Source organism: Trachypithecus francoisi, unplaced genomic scaffold (assembly GCF_009764315.1).
Source record: "Trachypithecus francoisi isolate TF-2019V2 unplaced genomic scaffold, Tfra_2.0 Lachesis_group1, whole genome shotgun sequence".
In the NCBI taxonomy this organism is placed as follows: domain Eukaryota; kingdom Metazoa; phylum Chordata; class Mammalia; order Primates; family Cercopithecidae; genus Trachypithecus; species Trachypithecus francoisi.
Window position 1 is genome coordinate 85,254,338 of NW_022681454.1, and position 20,258 is coordinate 85,274,595.

The window sequence follows — 20,258 nt, forward strand, 5'->3', positions numbered from 1 at the left end:
GTAAAACAAGCAGCGTTTTTGGTGCTGAAGTGTTAACAGTGAATAACACTTCAAAAAGTTCATGTTTGTGATGTTTACATTTTAGTAGAGAAAACAGGTAATGCTCAAATATAAAAGGCATACAATAAAATTTTAGTGAGTCATGAAGGCTGTGAAGAGATAGCAAAATCAATGTTTAGAAAATGACAGGGTGTGTGTGATGTGATATTTACTATTTTATATTGTGGAGTCTTGAAAGATACCTCTGATGATGTGGCATTTGAGCAGTGACCCAATGAAGTGTGGTGCTCGCCTGGTGGATATTGGGCAGAAAGATATTCCAGGCAGTGGGAACCGTATGGTTTTGAAGCCAGATCTTCCTGCTATGCCATGCTTTGGGGTTCAGAAATATGACAAATATGGTTGGAGCTGAATGAATACTCACAGAAAATGAATTTGGAGAAGTGGTCAATAGTTAGATCATGTAAATTTTTGTCGGCCGTTTTAAGGACTTTAAATTTTATTTCAAATGTGATGGGAGAATATTGTAGTATCTTGAGTAGGGGAAGCCATGGAGAAAATAACAATGATATCCAAAATGTTTTCTCAATATCCTGTTAATATCCTAAATGTTTTTTATTCTAATGGACTTAGAAATATTTTCATAGAAAATCCACCATGTTCTTCTCAAGGTAATGGCAGTGATAATAACTATTAAATTAAATAAATGTCTGAAAGCAAAGTTCTGCTTAGTTTTGTTTGCCTTATTAAAAAAGAATGAAACAAAAACTTAATAAAGTAAAATTTATTGCAGTCGTGGATAAAAACATGAAACCACACTTTGGATTTAAGACTTTTTAGATAGGAGACATAATTGTGGAGGCAAGAAACACTTTGGAAACCTATTTGGGCTGACGACGGTAACAATGTGATTTAATAAGCTTGTGTGGGAGCTGAGGGAAAGGAAGACTTGTATATGTTATTTTTTAAGCCTTTTCCATAACAAAGCCTTTAAAATATATATTTAGTTTCAAAATAATTGAAGTAAAAGCTGTAAGGAATAGTGGGAAAAATAAGCAAATCTGCAATCATTAGTGTTTTCTCATTCATTGTTAGAATTACAAGAAAAAGTTAATTAGGATATAGAAACTTTGAAATTATCATAAATACATTACCTGATTGATATTTATAGCATACTACACCTAACTTCAGAGCACACAGTATTTTCAAGTGCATATAGATCATTAAACAAGATATTACTAAAATTCAAAACACTAAGATTTTCAGAGTATATTTTCTAGCTAAAAAGGAAGTAAATTAAAAATTAATAAAAATAGCATAACTGATAATGGCTTTGTATATTTGGAAATTTAAAAAATAAACAAATAATTAAATTAAGTACCTTTTGTGTATATTTACTCCAAGTACAAAGCAAGATATTACTGTGTGTATGTGTGTGTGTGTGTGTGTGTGTGTGTGTGTGTTTTAATGAGAGGCACAAAGGAGTTGAAAAACTGTTAAGATCAGAGAGCTAATAGGTAGAAGAGTCAGAGATTAAACCTAAATTTGTCTCGTAATTCCAAATTCATCACAACTGTATCGACTTTAATATTTTCTCCAGTCCTAAGAAATTATAAAAGTGAAACGACAGTTTTGTGAGTAGATTGTTAGGGTATGTTTCAGTGGAGACATGAGGGGAAGAGGTGGTTATTGCCTTCACAAAGAGACTGTTGCTGCAGCTGTTTTTGATTTACTTTTCATCATAGACATTGCCACTCTATAAATATTGGTCAAATTAAGAAGCATTTAGCATTATATTTAGTACTTTTAAGAGAGTAAACAATTCTGCTCATGGGGCCATATTTGCTGTGAAAAAGAATGAGGATTATGTAAGTTTAGGCTAAAAGAAATATAGCATGTACATCTGTAATTTAGGAGACCTAAGATTAATAGTGATGAGAACCACACGAAGACCGATGAGAAACAGATCCCTTCAAGGATACACATGCAGAATTGGGGTCCTTGGGGAAATCCCAATTATACATGCTGACTTCTCAAAAATAAAAGGATTTACTCTGTACTTTCAAAGCAGTATTCCCTTGATATAACTGTGCCAGTATTCCTCACTTAAACATTGAGATTAAAAAGTAGGTTTAACTCAAGTTATTATATAACAAAAAGCTATGTTAGTTTGGATTAATTTTGACTGTATATGTATGGTGGGAAATGCCAAGTCACTGTCACTTCAATTAGATAGAAGAATATCTGTTGCTTATGTGAAGTCTAAGGTTAGGTATTTCAAGGTGATACAATGCATTACGGTATGAGAAATTCAGGCTCCTTCTAGCTTTCCCCTGTATTGTGAGTCATTTTAATTCCCAATATTATCTAATGTTTTAAGATAGTGTGGTTGGTCTGGCGATTGTATTCCAGCAGAAGGCAATGAGAAGGAAAGAAGGACATTCCTTGTCTCTTTAATGCTGTCTTTAGGATATTGTGTGTTGCTTACATTCTTGACTTGGTTCCCTTTGGCTAGATCTCAGCCTGTGGCCACACTCAGCTGCAGAGAGATGGCAAATAAAGTTGTTTTGGGCAACCACATGCCAGCTAAATATTTGATATTCTATTACAATGAAGGAAGGGAAGAAAGGATATTAGGAGTCAACTTGTACTCCGCAGTAATTTAAATGATTAGAACTCACAGAAACACAAAGAGCACATTGGACACAATGTAGCTATGGCTACCAATAATTATTTCTGTAAATTACTAGTAATCATATTTTTTCCATTGTTTAATTTCACTCACAAAATTGCCAAATTAGATGGAATAATAAATATGATCTATTATTTTTCATTTCCTATTTTGTTTCCTCTCTCCATAGGTATCACTACAGTTCTGACTATGACAACTCTGAGTACAATTGCCAGGAAGTCTTTACCTAAGGTTTCGTATGTGACTGCGATGGATCTCTTTGTTTCTGTTTGTTTCATTTTTGTTTTTGCAGCCTTGATGGAATATGGAACCTTACATTATTTTACCAGCAACAAAAAAGGAAAGACTGCTACTAAAGACAGAAAGCTAAAAAATAAAGCCTCGGTATGTTAAAAAGAAAAATTTGTATTTTACAAACCTTGACTTACTTAGAGATGCTCTTTTGAATATTTATGTGTTTGTTTACAGAAATAGGGAAACTTGAGACCCATAACCAAAGACAAATAAAATTAAGATGAAACTGGAGTACCTAACATTGCTCACCAAGAAAATACATTTCCATTTTTTAAATATCTCCCATTGGATCCCCTGTGTAAAGAGTGAGTCATTATGGCCTAAATTTTCCCACAGTGGTAGATTCTTTGTACCGCAAACATTATTTGTGATTTACCTTTGATTCGATTTTTGTGTTAGGATTTGCATTTCTAACAAAATTACCCTACTTTTAGTGATGAAGATTCCTCTTTAATGGTAGTATCCAGCTGTGTTTAAAAGTCATTATCACAACGTTCTTTTTTTGTTTTTGTATATTTGTACTATTTTAGTCTCCCATCTCAATCAAATGATTATCTTAACTTATATCATATCAAGTTTAATATGTTAAAATGGATTCTACTGATTCTAATATACTAATGTATGGGATTATTGACTATGATTATGCTTTATGTTATTAATTATAGCAACATGAAAGTAATATCTAACACATGTTGAATGTTCCAGACACTCTGCAGAGCATTTTACATGCATGATTTCATGTATGCTTAGAACAACTCTCTAAGTAGAGGTTCAATGATTTGCACAAGAACAGCCTTAGTAAGCGAAAGATCCAAGACACAGACCTAGGTCATTTTTAGTGCCAGAGCTCAAGCTTATGACCCTTCCTTTATATATCCTGTTCTCATAGGGCTTAGAAAAGTAGACATTTATTTTTCTAAAATTAACAAGAAAATATTTAATTTCAGTAAATGCTTTCAAAAATTTGCTTAAAAATATTCAAATACAGGAGAAATGGATCAATCAGCCAGACATTAGTGGCAAGCTTGTAAGCCTCCCTTAATATATATAATGCGTTTTCCCTATTATCCAGCTTTTTAAGTTCTAGGAGTCAATGCATTTTTCCCTAATCTTTTTTCATTGGTTTCTTTATAAAACTCTGCTATACTTTTAAGTTATGTTTTACTTTTCATGTTATATTCCAAGAGATAAACCTGGTGTATTTTTCTTTCAGAAACCCACAATATTCCAAGAAAGCAGAGTACATTGCTAGCAGTACAAATTTGATAACTTGCATTGTAGAATTAGCCCATGATTCCATCAAATTAACATCATTTTTGTTCATAGGATATATTTTGTCTCCCGAATGGACAAATCAGAAATCAACTGTAATATCTATTGTTAAATTTTTAGATAAAGAAAAATGAATGTTTTCTACTATTTTCCTTTCATGAAAGCTATGCATCTTCTCTGGATTTTCCATTTTATCATTTACTCATCTATGTCTATGTTGGATTATTGCCTTGAAAGTTTTATTTCTGGAAATTTTGAATGGAAATGTTTAGAATAAAAATAACTAAAATAAAGTCCAGGCAATGTACAATGTACAGTCTCACATCCATTCTCTAATTTCATTCTAAGAATAAATAATTTCGGTACTACTATTATATTACTGAAGGACACAACCAAAACATGGCTACTCTAGGACAGTAGCTAATCAGTTTGACTACAGATCACGTACACTCAGCCACAGTTCCAATGGCACATGTACTCAAGAGAGCTGGATTATTCTAGTGTAGACTTTAAACTTATGATGCTATTCAGTCATTCATCAACTATTCATTAAGGACTTCCATAATCTAGTCATTGCTCTAGAATAGTTATTTTTTTAATCCATATGTTAAGTCTTTCAAAGTTAGCATCAAGCCCAGGTTGCAAACTACTAATTATGGAAAGCTAAAGAACAAAAATCAAATGATAATATTGAAGTACTAAATCGCAAATAGCAACAGTTAAATTGACATAATTGACTACTTGAGTACCAAAAATATTTAATTTACTGCCATTCATAATGAAGTTTGATAGTCTCTTTTCTTTGTTCAATTATGTGCTTTATGAGCTCTTTAAGTCCTAAATGATATTTTGAGTGAAAAACCAGGATCAATAATCAAATCTGACTCCTTGCATAGTTCAGTGTACAGCCATATGGTCTTGCTAATCAGGTAAATCAGAATGTACTTTTAGAAGGAATAGGCAATTCTGTTTGCTGTTGTCTCAAATTCTCTATTTAAGAGCTTCTGGAATCCACATTTTTCTTTGGTTGCAAGATGTTGTAGCATCTTACCATTAAGCCTGTGTTAAATGTTTGTGACTTCACCCCTCCTTCCCCAATTTCTCTCTCTCTTCCTCTTTGTCTTTTCTTTAATGTCCTCATTTTCTTTATTGAAATTCAGAGTATGATGTTCCCCTTCCAGAGTCCAAGTGATCTCATTGTTCAGTTCCCACCTATGAGTGAGAACATGCGGTGTTTGGTTTTCTGTTCTTGCGATAGTTTGCTGAGAATGATGGTTTCCAACTGCATCCATGTCCCTACAAAGAACATCACACACTGGACCCTATTATGGGAAGGGGAATGGGGGGAGGGATGGCATTGGGAGTTATACCTGATGTAAATGACGAGTTGATGAGTGCTGACGAGTTGATGGGTGCAGCACACCAACATGGCACAAGTATACATATGTAACAAACCTGCACGTTGTGCACATGTGCAGACTTAAAATATAATAAAACTTAAAATATAATAAAAAATAAATAAAAAAATAAAAGCTACAGTTTATGGCACAAAAAAATAAAATTCAGAGTAGTTAAAAATCCAGCATTTTCTCTTTTTTAAAAAAAAAAATTGTTTAGGGCTATAGTCAGGCTAGGATACAATACTTTGGCCAGAGAGTTGCTGAAAGGTCAACATGTCTGTTATGAAGCAAAATTAAAATCCTTTTCCTGACATCTTGTTGACTGCTTAACGGAGAATCTCAGAATGTTCAGATATTTTTCTTTGGAAGAGATAATACTTGAACAAAACAGATTTTTAGCTTCAATGAACACCCTAAAATATAATTGATAAACACCCTTTTAAACTTACTCTCCACATGAAAGATTGGACAGCTTGCTTGCTCTCTCTTGCTCTCTCTCTCATTCTTTCTTTCATTTGTCTGTTATGCTCGCTTTCTATTTTTCCTTCCTTGCCTTTCCTTTATTCCTTCCCTTTTCTTCCCTTCTTTCCTACCTTCTTGTCTTCCTTCCTTCCTTCCTTCCTTCTTCCTTCCTTCCTTCCTTCCTTCCTTCTTCTCTATTCTGTTATATTTTTTTTCCTTCTATTTTATTGTACATGTCAATGACATTTTGGATTGTTTCATATGCCCATCCAATATATATTTTTACTACTAATTGGTAAGTATGTAATTCAGGTGTATTTGTGTCAACATTTATTTTCAAGAAAATCTAAAAAGTTAACTTAAATATGTTGAACTATGGAATCAAGACATTTTATGCAACAGATAAAGGCCACAGAAAGGCACTAGTAATAAACCAGCCACTGCCGATTGAAGAGTAGTTTATGTTGAAGCTTCAGTATTCAGTCCATAGGCTATCAGAAATCTCAGAAAACCATGTTGCACCTACTTCACGGTTCTGCTACAGCGATTTGAGGATTGAACTTACTTATTTTTAGTTTCCTGATTTTATTATGTTGTGAAATTATAGAAACGTATTTCTCCAGCTAAGACACTATGGAGACAAAAAAGGGAATGTGTTATTTGCTTTCAGGGATGATTACATCCAGTTGTGAAAAAATACATTGCAAATACAAATATAATAAGATACCATAAAAATAGTCCAAGATAAAAATCAAAATTAAACAAAGACTCTGTGAGGGAATTAGCAATTACATGAATAATGTCTCATACTTTTACAGAAGCAGGGTATTTTTACAACAAATATATATATATATATGCATATATGATGTTTTTTTATTTTTAAATAACAATATTTTTTTATTTTTTATAAAAACATAACATGTATTTTGAAAGCAACTGTTCTTGTGGAAACAGACAAGTATCACAAAGCCAGATCTATGTGGCCTATGCCTAGCATCCCAGGCAGTCTTCAGACTTCATGTAATATGGCCTGTGAAACATTGAACAGGCACACAGTGTTGAAAAGAATCTTGTGGAGAGGAGAGGATTCCTTTCATGTGTAAATAATTCATTTATAAAGCATGTAAGCTAGTGGAAGTTTGGCAAGGAAAATTCCAGAGAAAGTATGGCTTCACTGAAGTAATCTTTTGAAGAATAGTTGCAGTTTTTAAGATGACAAATTAGGAAGAACATTTAGGATAGAGGGAACTATGTCAGCTGGGCTGAGCCTTACATGTGAGAACAAAAAAGTACACTAGTATACGTCCCAAGCTATGTTGTCCAATATAATAGCCAGTAACCACATATAGATAGGTTGAGTTAAATTAATTAAAATTAAACAAAATACAATATTCAGTATCTTAGTAACACTAGTCACATTTCAAGTGCTCGGTAGCCACATGTGACTTATGGCTATCATATTGAAGAGTGTAGATGTAGAACATTGTCATCACAGAAAGTGCTATTGGATAATTTTTGTCTTGAAAATAGGAATCTTAGGAAAGAAAATAACCTATGTTGAGGATAAGAGTGGTTTACGGCCAGGTTCTACAAAATCTTTAAAGCCATGCTAAGAATTTAGGTTTTGTCTTGTTAGCACTGGCAAATTATACACATTTTTAAGCAGGATGGTATATTTCTTTGTATGTTTTCAGAGGATACTTAGAAGTAGTATACAGTATATACTTGGATGGCAAAAGAGGCAGGGAGATAAATTTGAAGACTATTGCAATTGTTCCAGAAGTAATATAATACTAAAAGCTGAAGTCAAGATATTAGGATGAAAAAAATGCATAGCAAGTGTTTGGGTCCCCCCTGGCCCTGCCCCACACCACAGTCCTCACCCACAGCACCTTTTCAGCAGAGAAGATTTTCTTTTTTTTTTTCTTTAATTATACTTTAAGTTCTAGGGTACATGTGGATAACGTGCAGGTTTGTTGCATATATATACTTGTGCCATGTTGGTGTGCTGCACCCATCAACTCGTCAGCAACCATCAACTCGTCATTTACATCAGGTGTAACTCCCAATGCAATCCCTCCCCCCTCCCCACTCCCCGTGATAGGCCCCGGGTGTGTGATGTTCCCCTTCCCGAGTCCAAGGGATTTCATTGTTCAGTTCCCACCTATGAGTGAGAACATGCAGTGTTTGGTTTTCTGTTCTTGCGATAGTTTGCTGAGAATGATGGTTTCCAGCTGTATCCATGTCCCTGCAAAGGACTCAAACTCATCCTTTTTTATGGCTGCATAGTATTCCATGGTGTATATGTGCCACATTTTCTTAATCCAGTCTGTCACTGATGGACATTTGGGTTGATTCCAAATCTTTGCTATTGTGAATAGTGCCACAATAAACATATGTGTGCATGTGTCTTTATAGCAGCATGATTTGTAATCCTTTGGGTATATACCCAGTAATGGGATGGCTGGGTCGTACGGTACATCTAGTTCTAGATCGTTGAGGAATCGCCATACTGTTTTCCACAATGGTTGAACTAGTTTACAATCTCACCAACAGTGTAAAAGTGTTCCTATTTCTCCACATCCTCTCCAGCACCTGTTGTTTCCTGACTTTTCAATGATTGCCATTCTAACTGGTGTGAGATGTTATCTCATTGTGGTTTTGATTTGCATTTCTCTGATGGCCAGTGATGATGAGCATTTCTTCATGTGTCTGTTGGCTGTATGAATGTCATCTTTTGAAAAATGTCTGTTCATATCCTTTGCCCACTTTTTGATGGGGTTGTTTGTTTTTTTTTTCTTGTAAATTTGTTTGAGTTCTTTGTAGGTTCTGGATATTAGCCCTTTGTCAGATGAGTAGATTGCAAAAATTTTCTCCCATTCTGTAGGTTGCCTGTTCACTTTGATGGTAGTTCCTTTTACTGTGCAGAAGCTCTTTAGTTTAATTAGATCCCATTTGTCAATTTTGGCTTTTGTTGCCGTTGCTTTTGGTGTTTTAGACATGAAGTCTTTGCCCATGCTTATGTCCTGAAAGGTATTACCTAGGTTTTCTTCTAGGGTTTTTATGGTATTAGGTCTAACATTTAAGTCTCTAATCCATCTTGAATTAATTTTCATATAAGGAATAAGAAAAGGATCTAGTTTCAACTTTCTACTTATGGCTAGCCAATTTTCCCAGCACCATTTATTAAATAGGGAATCCTTTCCCCATTTCTTGTTTCTCTCAGGTTTGTCAAAGATCAGATGGCTGTAGATGTGTGGTATTATTTCTGAGGACTCTGTTCTGTTCCATTGGTCTATATGTCTGTTTTGGTACCAGTACCATGCTGTTTTGGTTACTGTAGCCTTGTAGTATAGTTTGAAGTCAGGTGTCGTGATGCCTCCAGCTTTGTTGTTTTGACTTAGGATTGTCTTGGCAATGCAGGCTCTTTTTTGGTTGCATATGAACATTAAAGCAGTTTATTCCAATTCTGTGAAGAAACTCATTGGTAGCTTGATGGGGATGGCATTGAATCTATAAATTACCTTGGGCAGTATGGCCATTTTCACCATATTCATTCTTCCTATCCATGAGCATGGTATGTTCTTCCATTTGTTTGTGTCCTCTTTGATTTCACTGAGCAGTGGTTTGTAGTTCTCCTTGAAGAGGTCTTTTATATCCCTTGTAAGTTGGATTCCTAGGTATTTTATTTTCTTTGAAGCAGTTGTGAATGGAAGTTCATTCCTGATTTGGCTCTCTCTTTGTCTGTTACTGGTGTATAAGAATGCTTGTGATTTTTGCACGTTAATTTTATATCCTGATACTTTGCTGAAGTTTTTTTTTTATCAGCTTAAGGAGATTTTGGGCTGAGACAATGGGGTTTTCTAAATATACAATCATGTCATCTGCAAACAGGGACAATTTGACTTCTTCTTTTTCTAAGTGAATACCCTTTATTTCTTTCTCTTGCCTGATTGCCCTAGCCAGAACTTCCAACACTATGTTGAATAGGAGTGGTGAGAGAGGGCAGCCCTGGCTTGTGCCCGTTTTCAAAGGGAGTTTTTCCAGTTTTTGCCCATTCAGTATGATATTGGCTGTGGGTTTGTCATAAATAGCTCTTATTATTTTGAGATATGTGCCATCAATACCGAATTTATTGAGCGTTTTTAGCATGAAGGGCTGTTGAATTTTGCCAAAGGCCTTTTCTGCATCTATTGAGATAATCATGTGGTTTTTGTCTTTGGTTCTGTTTATATGCTGGATTACGTTTATTGATTTGCGTGTGTTGAACTAGCCTTGAATCCCAGGGATGAAGCACACTTGATTATGGTGGATAAGCTTTTTGATGTGCTGCTGGATCCGGTTTGCCAGTATTTTATTGAGGATTTTTGCATCAATGTTCATCGGGGATTTTGGTCTAAAATTATCTTTTTTTGTTGTGTCTCTGCCAGGCTTTGGTATCAAGATGATGTTGGCCTCATAAAATGAGTTAGGGATGATTCCTTCTTTTTCTATTGATTGGAATAGTTTCAGAAGGAATGGTACCAGCTCCTCCTTATAACACTGGTAGAATTCAGCTGAGAATCCATCTGGTCCTGGACTTTTTTTGGTTGGTAGGCTATTAATTATTGCCTCAATTTCAGAGCCTGCTATTGGTCTATTCAGGGATTCACTTCTTCCTGGTTTAGTCTTGGGAGAGTGTAAGTGTCCAGGAAATTATCCATTTCTTCTAGATTTTCTAGTTCATTTGTATAGGGGTGTTTATAGTATTCTCTCAGCAGAGAAGATTTTCATTTCAGTCAGTGCATGCCTATTGAATAAACATTTATCTACCTCTCAGAGTACTAAAATAGTGAAAAGCTGCATCAATCCACAGTTTCACAACTTATAAAGACTCTTTCTTATAATAATATTTGGCAAAGCTCCCAGGAAGGATTATGTCATATTGGTGAAATGTGAAATACAGCAAGAAGGTTACTCAGACAATTGTAAAGAGTCAGTGCATAGTGGGATGTTTTCAATAGATAGAATAATCATTTAGTACCAGTTGTCACAATGGCCACATGATGCTTCCCTGAAGTGTATAGATACCACCAACAACAGCTCTTTTTTCTATCTTGGCTTCCAAAGAACACTCATTAATATTTATATTTCTATTTAAAACATCATAGATTATTACAGCCGAAAAGGACCAGATTAATCATTGAGTAAAATTCCCATTAAAAAAAAAATAAGTTTAACAGTAATAGTGGAGCATGATTGAATCTAATAAACAAATAGAACAATTCATCAATGTACAAATAAAGAAAATACTCTACCTAGAACATTTTGTACCAAATCTCAGAAGCAACTACATTGTAACCATTTCTGTTTTCACATTCTTGTGATGATTATCTTCTCAGTATTTTAACTTACTATTAATAGTTACTGACATGGCACGGTGGCTCACTCCTGTAATCCCAGCACTTTGGGAGGCCAAGGTGGGCAGACCATGAGATCAGGAGATTGAGTCCATCCTGGCCAACATGGTGAAACCTATCTCTACAGAAATGCAAAAAATTAGTTGGGCACTTGATTAATTTTAAAACTTTAAATAATATATTTAAATCTCTACTTCTGAATTCATTATTGTGATAAATTGTAGTGCCCATTTTATTATTCTTTACAGATAATTTTTTTTCTTTTCTTACCTGAAAATTTTCTTCATCGTGTTTTTTATAGTGTAAAAAAATTCTTAAGGATTCATATATTTTCTGTGTTTTGACCTCTTTCATTTCCTCATTACTTAATATTCTTATGTTTTATTTTTGAGAATGTTATCGATTCTTTGTTCCAATTTAATTCTATTTTCTCCTTGGAAACTACTGGTAGTTAGATTTTAGACTCCCTAGGTTCAGCATATATTCCACATTTTCTTTTTATCATATCTTAAGCCATTTTTCCATACTATGAGCAGTTTTTTTCAAGATTTCATTTTAAAATATTTAGCTTATTAAAAATTTACAATAACCTTATGAATTTCAGAGAGGTCTTATTTTTAACTGCTTTTTGTTCATTTTTCCTTAAGTGGATGTATTACTTCCTCAAGTATTTCTGAGTGGACTAACTAGATATATATTCTCATATTTATTAAAATATTAGAATCAGTAATTCTGGCTGTTCATTTTCACTTTTTTTCTTTGTATTGTTCACTTACCTCAAAACGTCTTCATGATTGCTCCTCAAATAGGCCCAGTAAGTTTGGTATGTAACTGTCAAGTTTGCAGTCATTGGATTTTACTTTCATACATGTGTTTGTGGGACATGACATCCGATTCCTTCCAAATATACACATATACATTCTAAATGATAAGATGATGGCACAATACTAGGACATTCCAGTTCCAACATCAAGAGCCCTAACCTTTCTCCTGGGATAGTGGAAGGTTCTTCTCATTTTTAGAAGTTACAGAGTTTAGACTGAGTGAACGCCAACCATTGTCATCTTTATTGTCTACATGCACAGTGGGTGAGCTATAGTTCAAAGGAGTGCAGCTGATCTGGAGGTGGACATTTAGCTAACACCACGTTTTCCATCCTATTCATTACTCCCATTCTTCCTTATATTATATTAAGTGTATATTATATTATATTATATTAAGTGTCTCTGACATTTTGACGGGAAGAGTAGATTTCACAGTTATGTTTTCATTTACTGAGCCTTTGTGAGATGTGTCTTCTTTTGGTCTGCTTTATCCGTTGGCCTATGTCCGTCTGCTTTTTGTACTTTGGAAATTTATCAGAAATTCTAAATGCTGATTGGCAGCTCCTCATCACCAAGTTTCACCTCTTGGGATTTTTTTCTTTTTTTTAAGACAAAGTTTCACTCCATCACCCAGGCTGGAATGCAGCAGTGTAATCACAGCTCACTGCAGCCTCATCCTCTTGAGATCAAGCCATCCTCCCACCTCAGCCTCCTGCATAGCTGGGATTGCAAATACATGCAACTACACCCAGCTAAATTTCTTTTGTTTCCTCTTTTTATAGATACAGGGTTTTGCCATGTTGCCCAGGCTGGTCTCAAACTCCTGGGTTCAAGAAATCTGTCTGCCTCAGCCTCCCAGAGTGCTGGGATTACAGGTGTGAGCCAACACGCCCAACCTTCTCCTGTTGATTTTTTAATGTTGATGGTACAATCTATAATTTTTGAACATCCAACTTAAACAGGATTTTGTGAAGGAGGAATAAACAGTGCTTAGTTTGGCATTTTCACATGCAATATTTTAAATGGGAAGTTAGTAATATTATATAGTTAGTCTTTCATAATAATATAATCAAATAATATTTACTATTCATATTACTAATATTTAGTAATTTTAGCAGATGGTATAATAATTAGCAGATAGCATAAGTAATAATTGTATGTAAATACTGATTTATTTATCACTTCGCATTTATTTGATATTAGTATATTTTGGTGCTTAAAAATAGATTTTATTAATATATAACTAGACAAAGATACATCCTTAATAGTGGAAATGGGATGAATTTCTCAAAATAGCAAGCTAAGCTATATTCTTAGTAATTTTTGAAATTTTTTAAAAGTATATTTTAAAAACTTTTATTTGAAGTAGAATGTTCTATTCAATTATGTTGTTACTTTTTAAATTGCTTTAACTGATTTATTATTTTTTAGTGTTTAATTATTTTTTAATTTTAAATTTAATTTTCTTTTAATATTTATAATTTTTTAATGTTTTTTGGGGAAAGCAGGTCTATACTTGAGAAATTAAAAGATGGGTGGCATAGTTGCATTTCAGATAAATAAGACTTGGAATGTATATATTTTTCTGTTTAATTTCTCAGTGGTTTAAAGTTCAGAAATCTGGGTTTCATCAATATTTTGTTTTATTGATACTGTGTTAGATTTTTGGCTATTTTTTTCAGCATTTATATGTCCATTTCTGTTTACTTTCATCGTTCATTGATGTGTAGTTTATTTCAATTCATGAACTTTAATTTCGAGGGGATGGGGGTGGAGGCGGCAAAAATCTAGAAAACTGCCAATTTAAAATGTATTTGCAATAGAACTCTCCATGGTACTGCTCACCAGAGATTAGTTCCTTTTTTAAACAAACCACTTGCAGTTTTTCTTCATTTTAGTGCATTTAAAAATGTCATAATTTCTCTCATGAAAAACTAATATCCTCTGAAAAACACACCATATTTCCATTTATGATAATACAGTTTCATATATGGAATGTGTTTTCTACCACATAATCTTAAAATTGCCTCCTAATAATTTTTTTTAATTAATTTTCATTCTGATTAGCATAAGAGCATATGCTATTCAAGTATCAAGTGACAAGGAAATAGGTACCAATTCATCTCTCCCCCGCCTCTTTTTTTTTACATGATTTTAGTGCTCCATTAAAACTTAGGGATGTAGTCAACTATCCCCAAGTTCCATCCTCAAAAGATCTGTCATTAACATTTAATAAGATACTGCTTCTGCTCTTTATGATATAGCTAAGCAAGTTTAATCATGAACTTATTTGTGTTTAGGGCATTTCTCCTTATCCTCAAGGTGCACATTTGTCTCTAATATGAACATTGTGACCTGCATGATGTTTTAATCTTTTAAAAATATCACTAGATGTGAATATTTGCTTCCTTTTGTATCTACTGGATTTTTAATATTTGGTGACTTGGATTCTATGTTTCTTTTTAGAAATAAAACGGACATGAATATAGGTTCACATTGTAAGAAATTTTAAACTTTTGTATATAATTGTAAAAATGCTTTTCAGAAAATATTTAAATTTTTTGACGTGACTATTTTAAAATTTAGGATAAGAGCATGTAACTAACATTTGCATGAGAAAAGATGTAAGATCCAGTTAAAACAATTTTTATAAAATTGGCACTGTATTTAGTGTTTAGATAGTGAAATTGCTGAACACAGTAAGTTATAAAATTCATATCTTAAGATAACCCTCAAAATATGTTGAGTTCTGGCCGGGCGCAGTGACTCAAGCCTGTAATCCCAGCACTTTGGGAGGCCGAGATGGGCGGATCACGAGGTCAGGAGATCGAGACCATCCTGCCTAACACGGTGAAACCCCATCTCTACTAAAAAAAAAATACAAAAACGAGCCGGGCGAGGTGGCAGGCGCCTGCAGTCCCAGCTACTCAGGAGGCTGAGGCAGGAGAATGGCATAAACCCGGGAGGCGGAGCTTGCAGTGAGCTGAGATCTGGCCACTGCACTCCAGTCCGGGCGACAGAGCGAGACTCCGCCTCAAAAAAAAAAAAAAAAAAAAAAAATATGTTGAGTTCTGAAAAATGAAGAATTACTAAAGCTGAAATATTCATATATTACTTGCCAGCTTATTGAAGGAGTCATTAATTTTTTCCCAATAACATTTTTATGTGGTCTAGGACTTTGTTGTTGTTGTTGTTGCTGTTATTATTGTTTGTATGTTTATCTTAGCATGAATTTTATAATTAATTGTGATATAGCCTCATCAGGAATAAACAGTAACAACTACAACAGTAATGTTGTTACCTACTGGCAGGTGATTACTTGCTATGTTTCAAGTATTTAACTTAGTGTTTTATGTCCATCATCCAATTTAATAATCAAGCAAACCTACAATATTTTTAATGCCACTTTTGTACAGAAGAAAATATAGAAGTCAAAGAATGATACTTTCACTTTTTAATTGTTTAAGTATTATTCAAAATCAAGTATTATAAAAATTTAACATGTTCCAAATAAAGCTGTTAATAATAGTAACTGTTATTACTGAGCATGATGGAGCATTGATCATTTTACATAAGCCATGAAATTTACTTATCATAACTGTCACAGAAATTAGGTGCAAATATAATTCCAGCTGTGAAGACAGCTACATTGGTAGAATGAGCAGAATTTGAACTCCAATTGTTCCCAAGTCTGAGCTTTTAATTACTATACATCCTCTTTCCCAAATATGGTGCCTTGTGCTTACCCATCACAAACCCCATAACTTTTTTCTTGTCCATTCATATCTTCGCAAACCTTTTGCATTATCAAAATGTTTTCTTTGCTATTTATTCTCATTTTTATTCAAGAAGACAAATAATATGTAGTAGCAAAAAACAAGACGTGTATAGCAGTGTTAATGTTTTAATGTAAACTAGAATATACGGTTCATTTTTATTTTAGAATCAGATCCAAGGTAAATGATATTTTGGTGGGTCAACTTTCTAAAGGTATAAAAATATATTTTATTTTTCAGAGGTGTTTCATTTCTGCATACTAGAATGTAGCAAATGTTCTGTTACAAAGCAAATTATAATATAAAACTTGTTATAATTGAAAATACTGGATTTTTTGAAATCAAGATTATTTTCATTACCTATGAGTCTCCCAGAGTTTGCGTTAAGGGAGCAAATTGATTTTTCCTTATGCTACTTTTTTGGTGTCAAACATTCATTTATTATTTTGATCAGATGACTCCCGGTCTCCATCCTGGATCCACTCTGATTCCAATGAACAGTATTTCTGCGCCGCAAGAAGATGATTATGGTTATCAGTGTTTGGAGGGCAAAGATTGTGCCAGCTTCTTCTGTTGCTTTGAAGACTGCAGAACAGGATCTTGGAGGGAAGGAAGGATACATATACGCATTGCCAAAATTGACTCTTATTCTAGAATATTTTTCCCAACAGCTTTTGCCTTGTTCAACTTGGTTTACTGGGTTGGCTATCTTTACTTATAAAATCTACTTCATAAGCAAAAGTCAAAAGAAGTTTGATTACATTCTATAGAATCTTTTATCCTTCAGTAACTTGAAGTTTAAATTTAAAATGCAGACAAAACAATGGTTAAAATGTGAGTAGTATTGTAACTATTTTAAGGCCTTCAGAAGTAAATAAAGTAGCAGGTTTCAGGCTAATTTATGTGAAACTGATTAGTTGCAAAATGCAGTAGATTAAAATACTCACCTATTTTTATTTACATTTTCTTTAATTTACTTCTATGTTGTTATAATTTTGAATGTTTAAGTTCTATGATTCATGTTTTAAAGATGGAATTATTTTAATACATATTTTGTTTAAATATAATCTCTAATTGTTTTGTAATGTGAGACTAATGACTAATATTTATGTAGCAACTTTTTGCCAGAAAAAAGATTGTTAATTTGTTTTTTCTTGCTTTTCCTTTGCTTGCCCTGCTTGAAATACAGTTAGTTGATAACATAAAGCCATAGTTTTCTTGGATTTGCTTCCAAGATATTGCATTCCCAAGAAGAAATTGATTTATTTTTAACCTACCAATTACAGAAGACTTATGAAAAGGTAAACTTTTACCTGTCTTTTAGTCCTGTCCATTTTCTGGCACAATATTAAACAGAACTCCAGTTACATTTACTTTGGTGATTTGCAAACTTGGAAGGAAGCCACCAGTCATTTTTTAAGAATGCAAGATGAAAAAAATCAGGTAAAATCTAACCATTTTATTCTCCGCTTCATAGCATTTATAATGTATAACGAGGTTAACAATGAAATATTAAAATCTGCAAATGCAAATTAATGCAAATTAAATGCAGAGAGAAATTTTTTTCTTTATGTTTTATGAAAGTGTTGCAGTCCCTAAAATAAAAATATTGAGGAACTGTGCTTGTATTTACTCATGTGGTTAAAAAATTATTACCTGGAAAACTGAGTAACAGGTCATATTGAGGACAAAATCCTAAATATGTGCTATTAGCATTGTTTTTAGACTAGTAATATTCAGAAAACAGTTTTAGGCCTGCATTACATATTGCTTCTTCCAGCTCCAAAGTTTTGGACCTTGTCAGTTTTGCAACTAGGTTATACATTATTATAATATTCTTTTTTTCTAGAAACTGGGGGCAGCCTCAAAATCATCTTAAAGAGGGAGTTTTGTTAGAGGCATCTTTATGAACATGAGTGTGAGAGCTCTCTAAATTCTTAGCGTCTCACTGGATGTAAAATCTATCAGTTAATAGTTTTTAAAATGCCTCTTTTGTTAAACAGAGAGTTAAATTTAGGCTTCAATCATTATAATCCTGTAAGTAGCTTGACATATCAATTGTTTATAAGATTCATCACATAAATTTCTGGAGAACAAACAGGTTTTGCTTGGAAATGACCTTTAAATACTGTTTCTGTTGCCAAGACCAATGATCATGATGAAGAGTTTTATGATCACGGCCTATCTTACTTAAGGTTTGAGAGGGAACCTGTCACCTCTGCAATTGTCACTCTAGTTTTTAATGTTATAATTCTGCTACATGGTTAGTGAATATCTGGCATGATTATTCACATGTATTGGAAATATACAGTTTTTAATTTTTTTATGTATTTCTTTATAGTTTACTGTGTGTTCCCAGCTAACTCTAATTTTTTTCACTTGCTCATAAACTTCTGAAAAAAAATTAGCATGAATCAAATGGTAATGCCCAATATCCACCGATACTGCTTTTTCTTGAATGAACAGCCAAATTAAACTTTGGCCATCTATATATTCATTTACAGATTATCCATACATTCATTTTAATAACATTGAGTACTGATGGATGTTTTTAAAGTGAGCATTCATTTAAGGATAAATAAAAAATAAAGTACTCATAACGAATAAAGTACTTTACTAAAATACTGTGTGGCTATTTTCATGTTTGAAGCTATAGCTTACTCATTATCATGAGACAGTTTTGATTTTGGGACTCTTTCAAGTGTATCTGAGCATGACTATATTTTAAAATACTTAAAAGTGCTTGATATAAATAGTTTTGCCTTCAGACCGCAATTCTATGTAAAAGAAAAAAAATAGCTTTGATTTTCTCATTGGTGTTTCATTAACTTGGTTTTAAATGTTGACAATATTTACAAGTGGAAATAAAATTTGTAAATATATGAAAGATGCCTTTCCTTGTATATACCATCAAGAAAGCACTGTATTTTCAAAGCAAGTGGTACTTTGATCTGTTTCATTTAAATGTGTGATCAGAAAGAATGGTGTACAAATGTTATTATTTCTAAAAATAAGAATAAAAAGGTAAAACTACATTTAAACTTCTTTTTCAAGAAATCAAATACAGCTTTTTTTTTTTTCAAAGCTGATTCAGTTCATTTCTTGTTCCTCTCTTCCAAGTATAAGTTTCACCACCTTGAGAAATAATTTTTTAAAAATCTTTCTCTTTTCTCTGGGGAGTTATATAATAATTTCTTGAACTAATTGGAACTTGAATTTCCTGGATGCTTTAAATGTTTTTACTTTTAGACCCCAAAAGTAAATATAAAGAATTGGGAATGATACCTGGAGCACAAGGAATCGGATCATTTATAAAAATGTTTGTTCATATAAACCTATCCTCTAAATATGTGACCAGGATCTAGAAATTCTGAGAGGGGAAAATGTGATTGGCATAGTTTGATTCTTTTGGATTTATGATGACACGGTAACATTTTATTTATCTTTGAATTCCACAGACAAAATTAGGCTTATTTGAAATTAATTTTTGTAAACCCAAGTAAGTTCTAAAAAAAAGTAAAAAGTACATAAAATACTTGAGAATTTAGCAGGGTCAGAGAAAAATGTCCCTGTAAGTCTAAAGTTTTGATGTAAGTGAGAATTAGACAATTCATTGGAGGCATTTTAAGTTAAAGACAGATTTCATTAATAAGTTTTTAAAATTGATCAACTTTAAATTAAAGCACAATAAATGTGTATAAATATGAAGGCAACCATAAGGATTTTTTTTCATTTTGGTTTCCATATTCTGGCATTACTATATCATCATAAAATAGACAACGTTTTTGTCTCAAGAACAAGAATAAATTTGAAATCTGCATTCATGCCAATTCAGCATCAAAAATAATGGGCTACAGTTCTCTCACACCAAGGGCCCCATAGTTATAAATGTGAAATTATGTTCCAGGTTAAAATTTGTGAAAAATACACAAAACACTTTGATTTTACAAGACAGGAGCTTTAAATAAGATGATTTTAGTAGATTGAAATAAACAACCAGTATTTAAGTAAATGTATAACAAAATGAATAAATACATGCATAATATTTTCAAAGTTCTATACCAGTGCCTATTTTTACTCTTGCAAAATTTCCTATAACAAAATACTACATTTGAAATTATTTCGCTGTTTTTAACACT

The 20,258-nt window shown here is 33.1% G+C and overlaps 1 protein-coding gene across 1 annotated transcript in view; it reads left to right on the forward strand.

Annotated features, from left to right (window-relative positions):
* Positions 1–19,635, forward strand: part of GABRG1 (gamma-aminobutyric acid type A receptor subunit gamma1) — a 96,350-nt gene extending 76,715 nt beyond the window's left edge. Inside the window, exons 8-9 of the mRNA XM_033214774.1 lie at positions 2,862–3,076; positions 16,574–19,635. Of these exons, the coding sequence (XP_033070665.1) occupies positions 2,862–3,076; positions 16,574–16,840 (482 nt within the window). The 3' untranslated portion in view covers positions 16,841–19,635. The remainder of the gene's footprint in view (positions 1–2,861; positions 3,077–16,573) is intronic.
* The last annotated feature ends 623 nt before the right edge of the window (positions 19,636–20,258 follow it).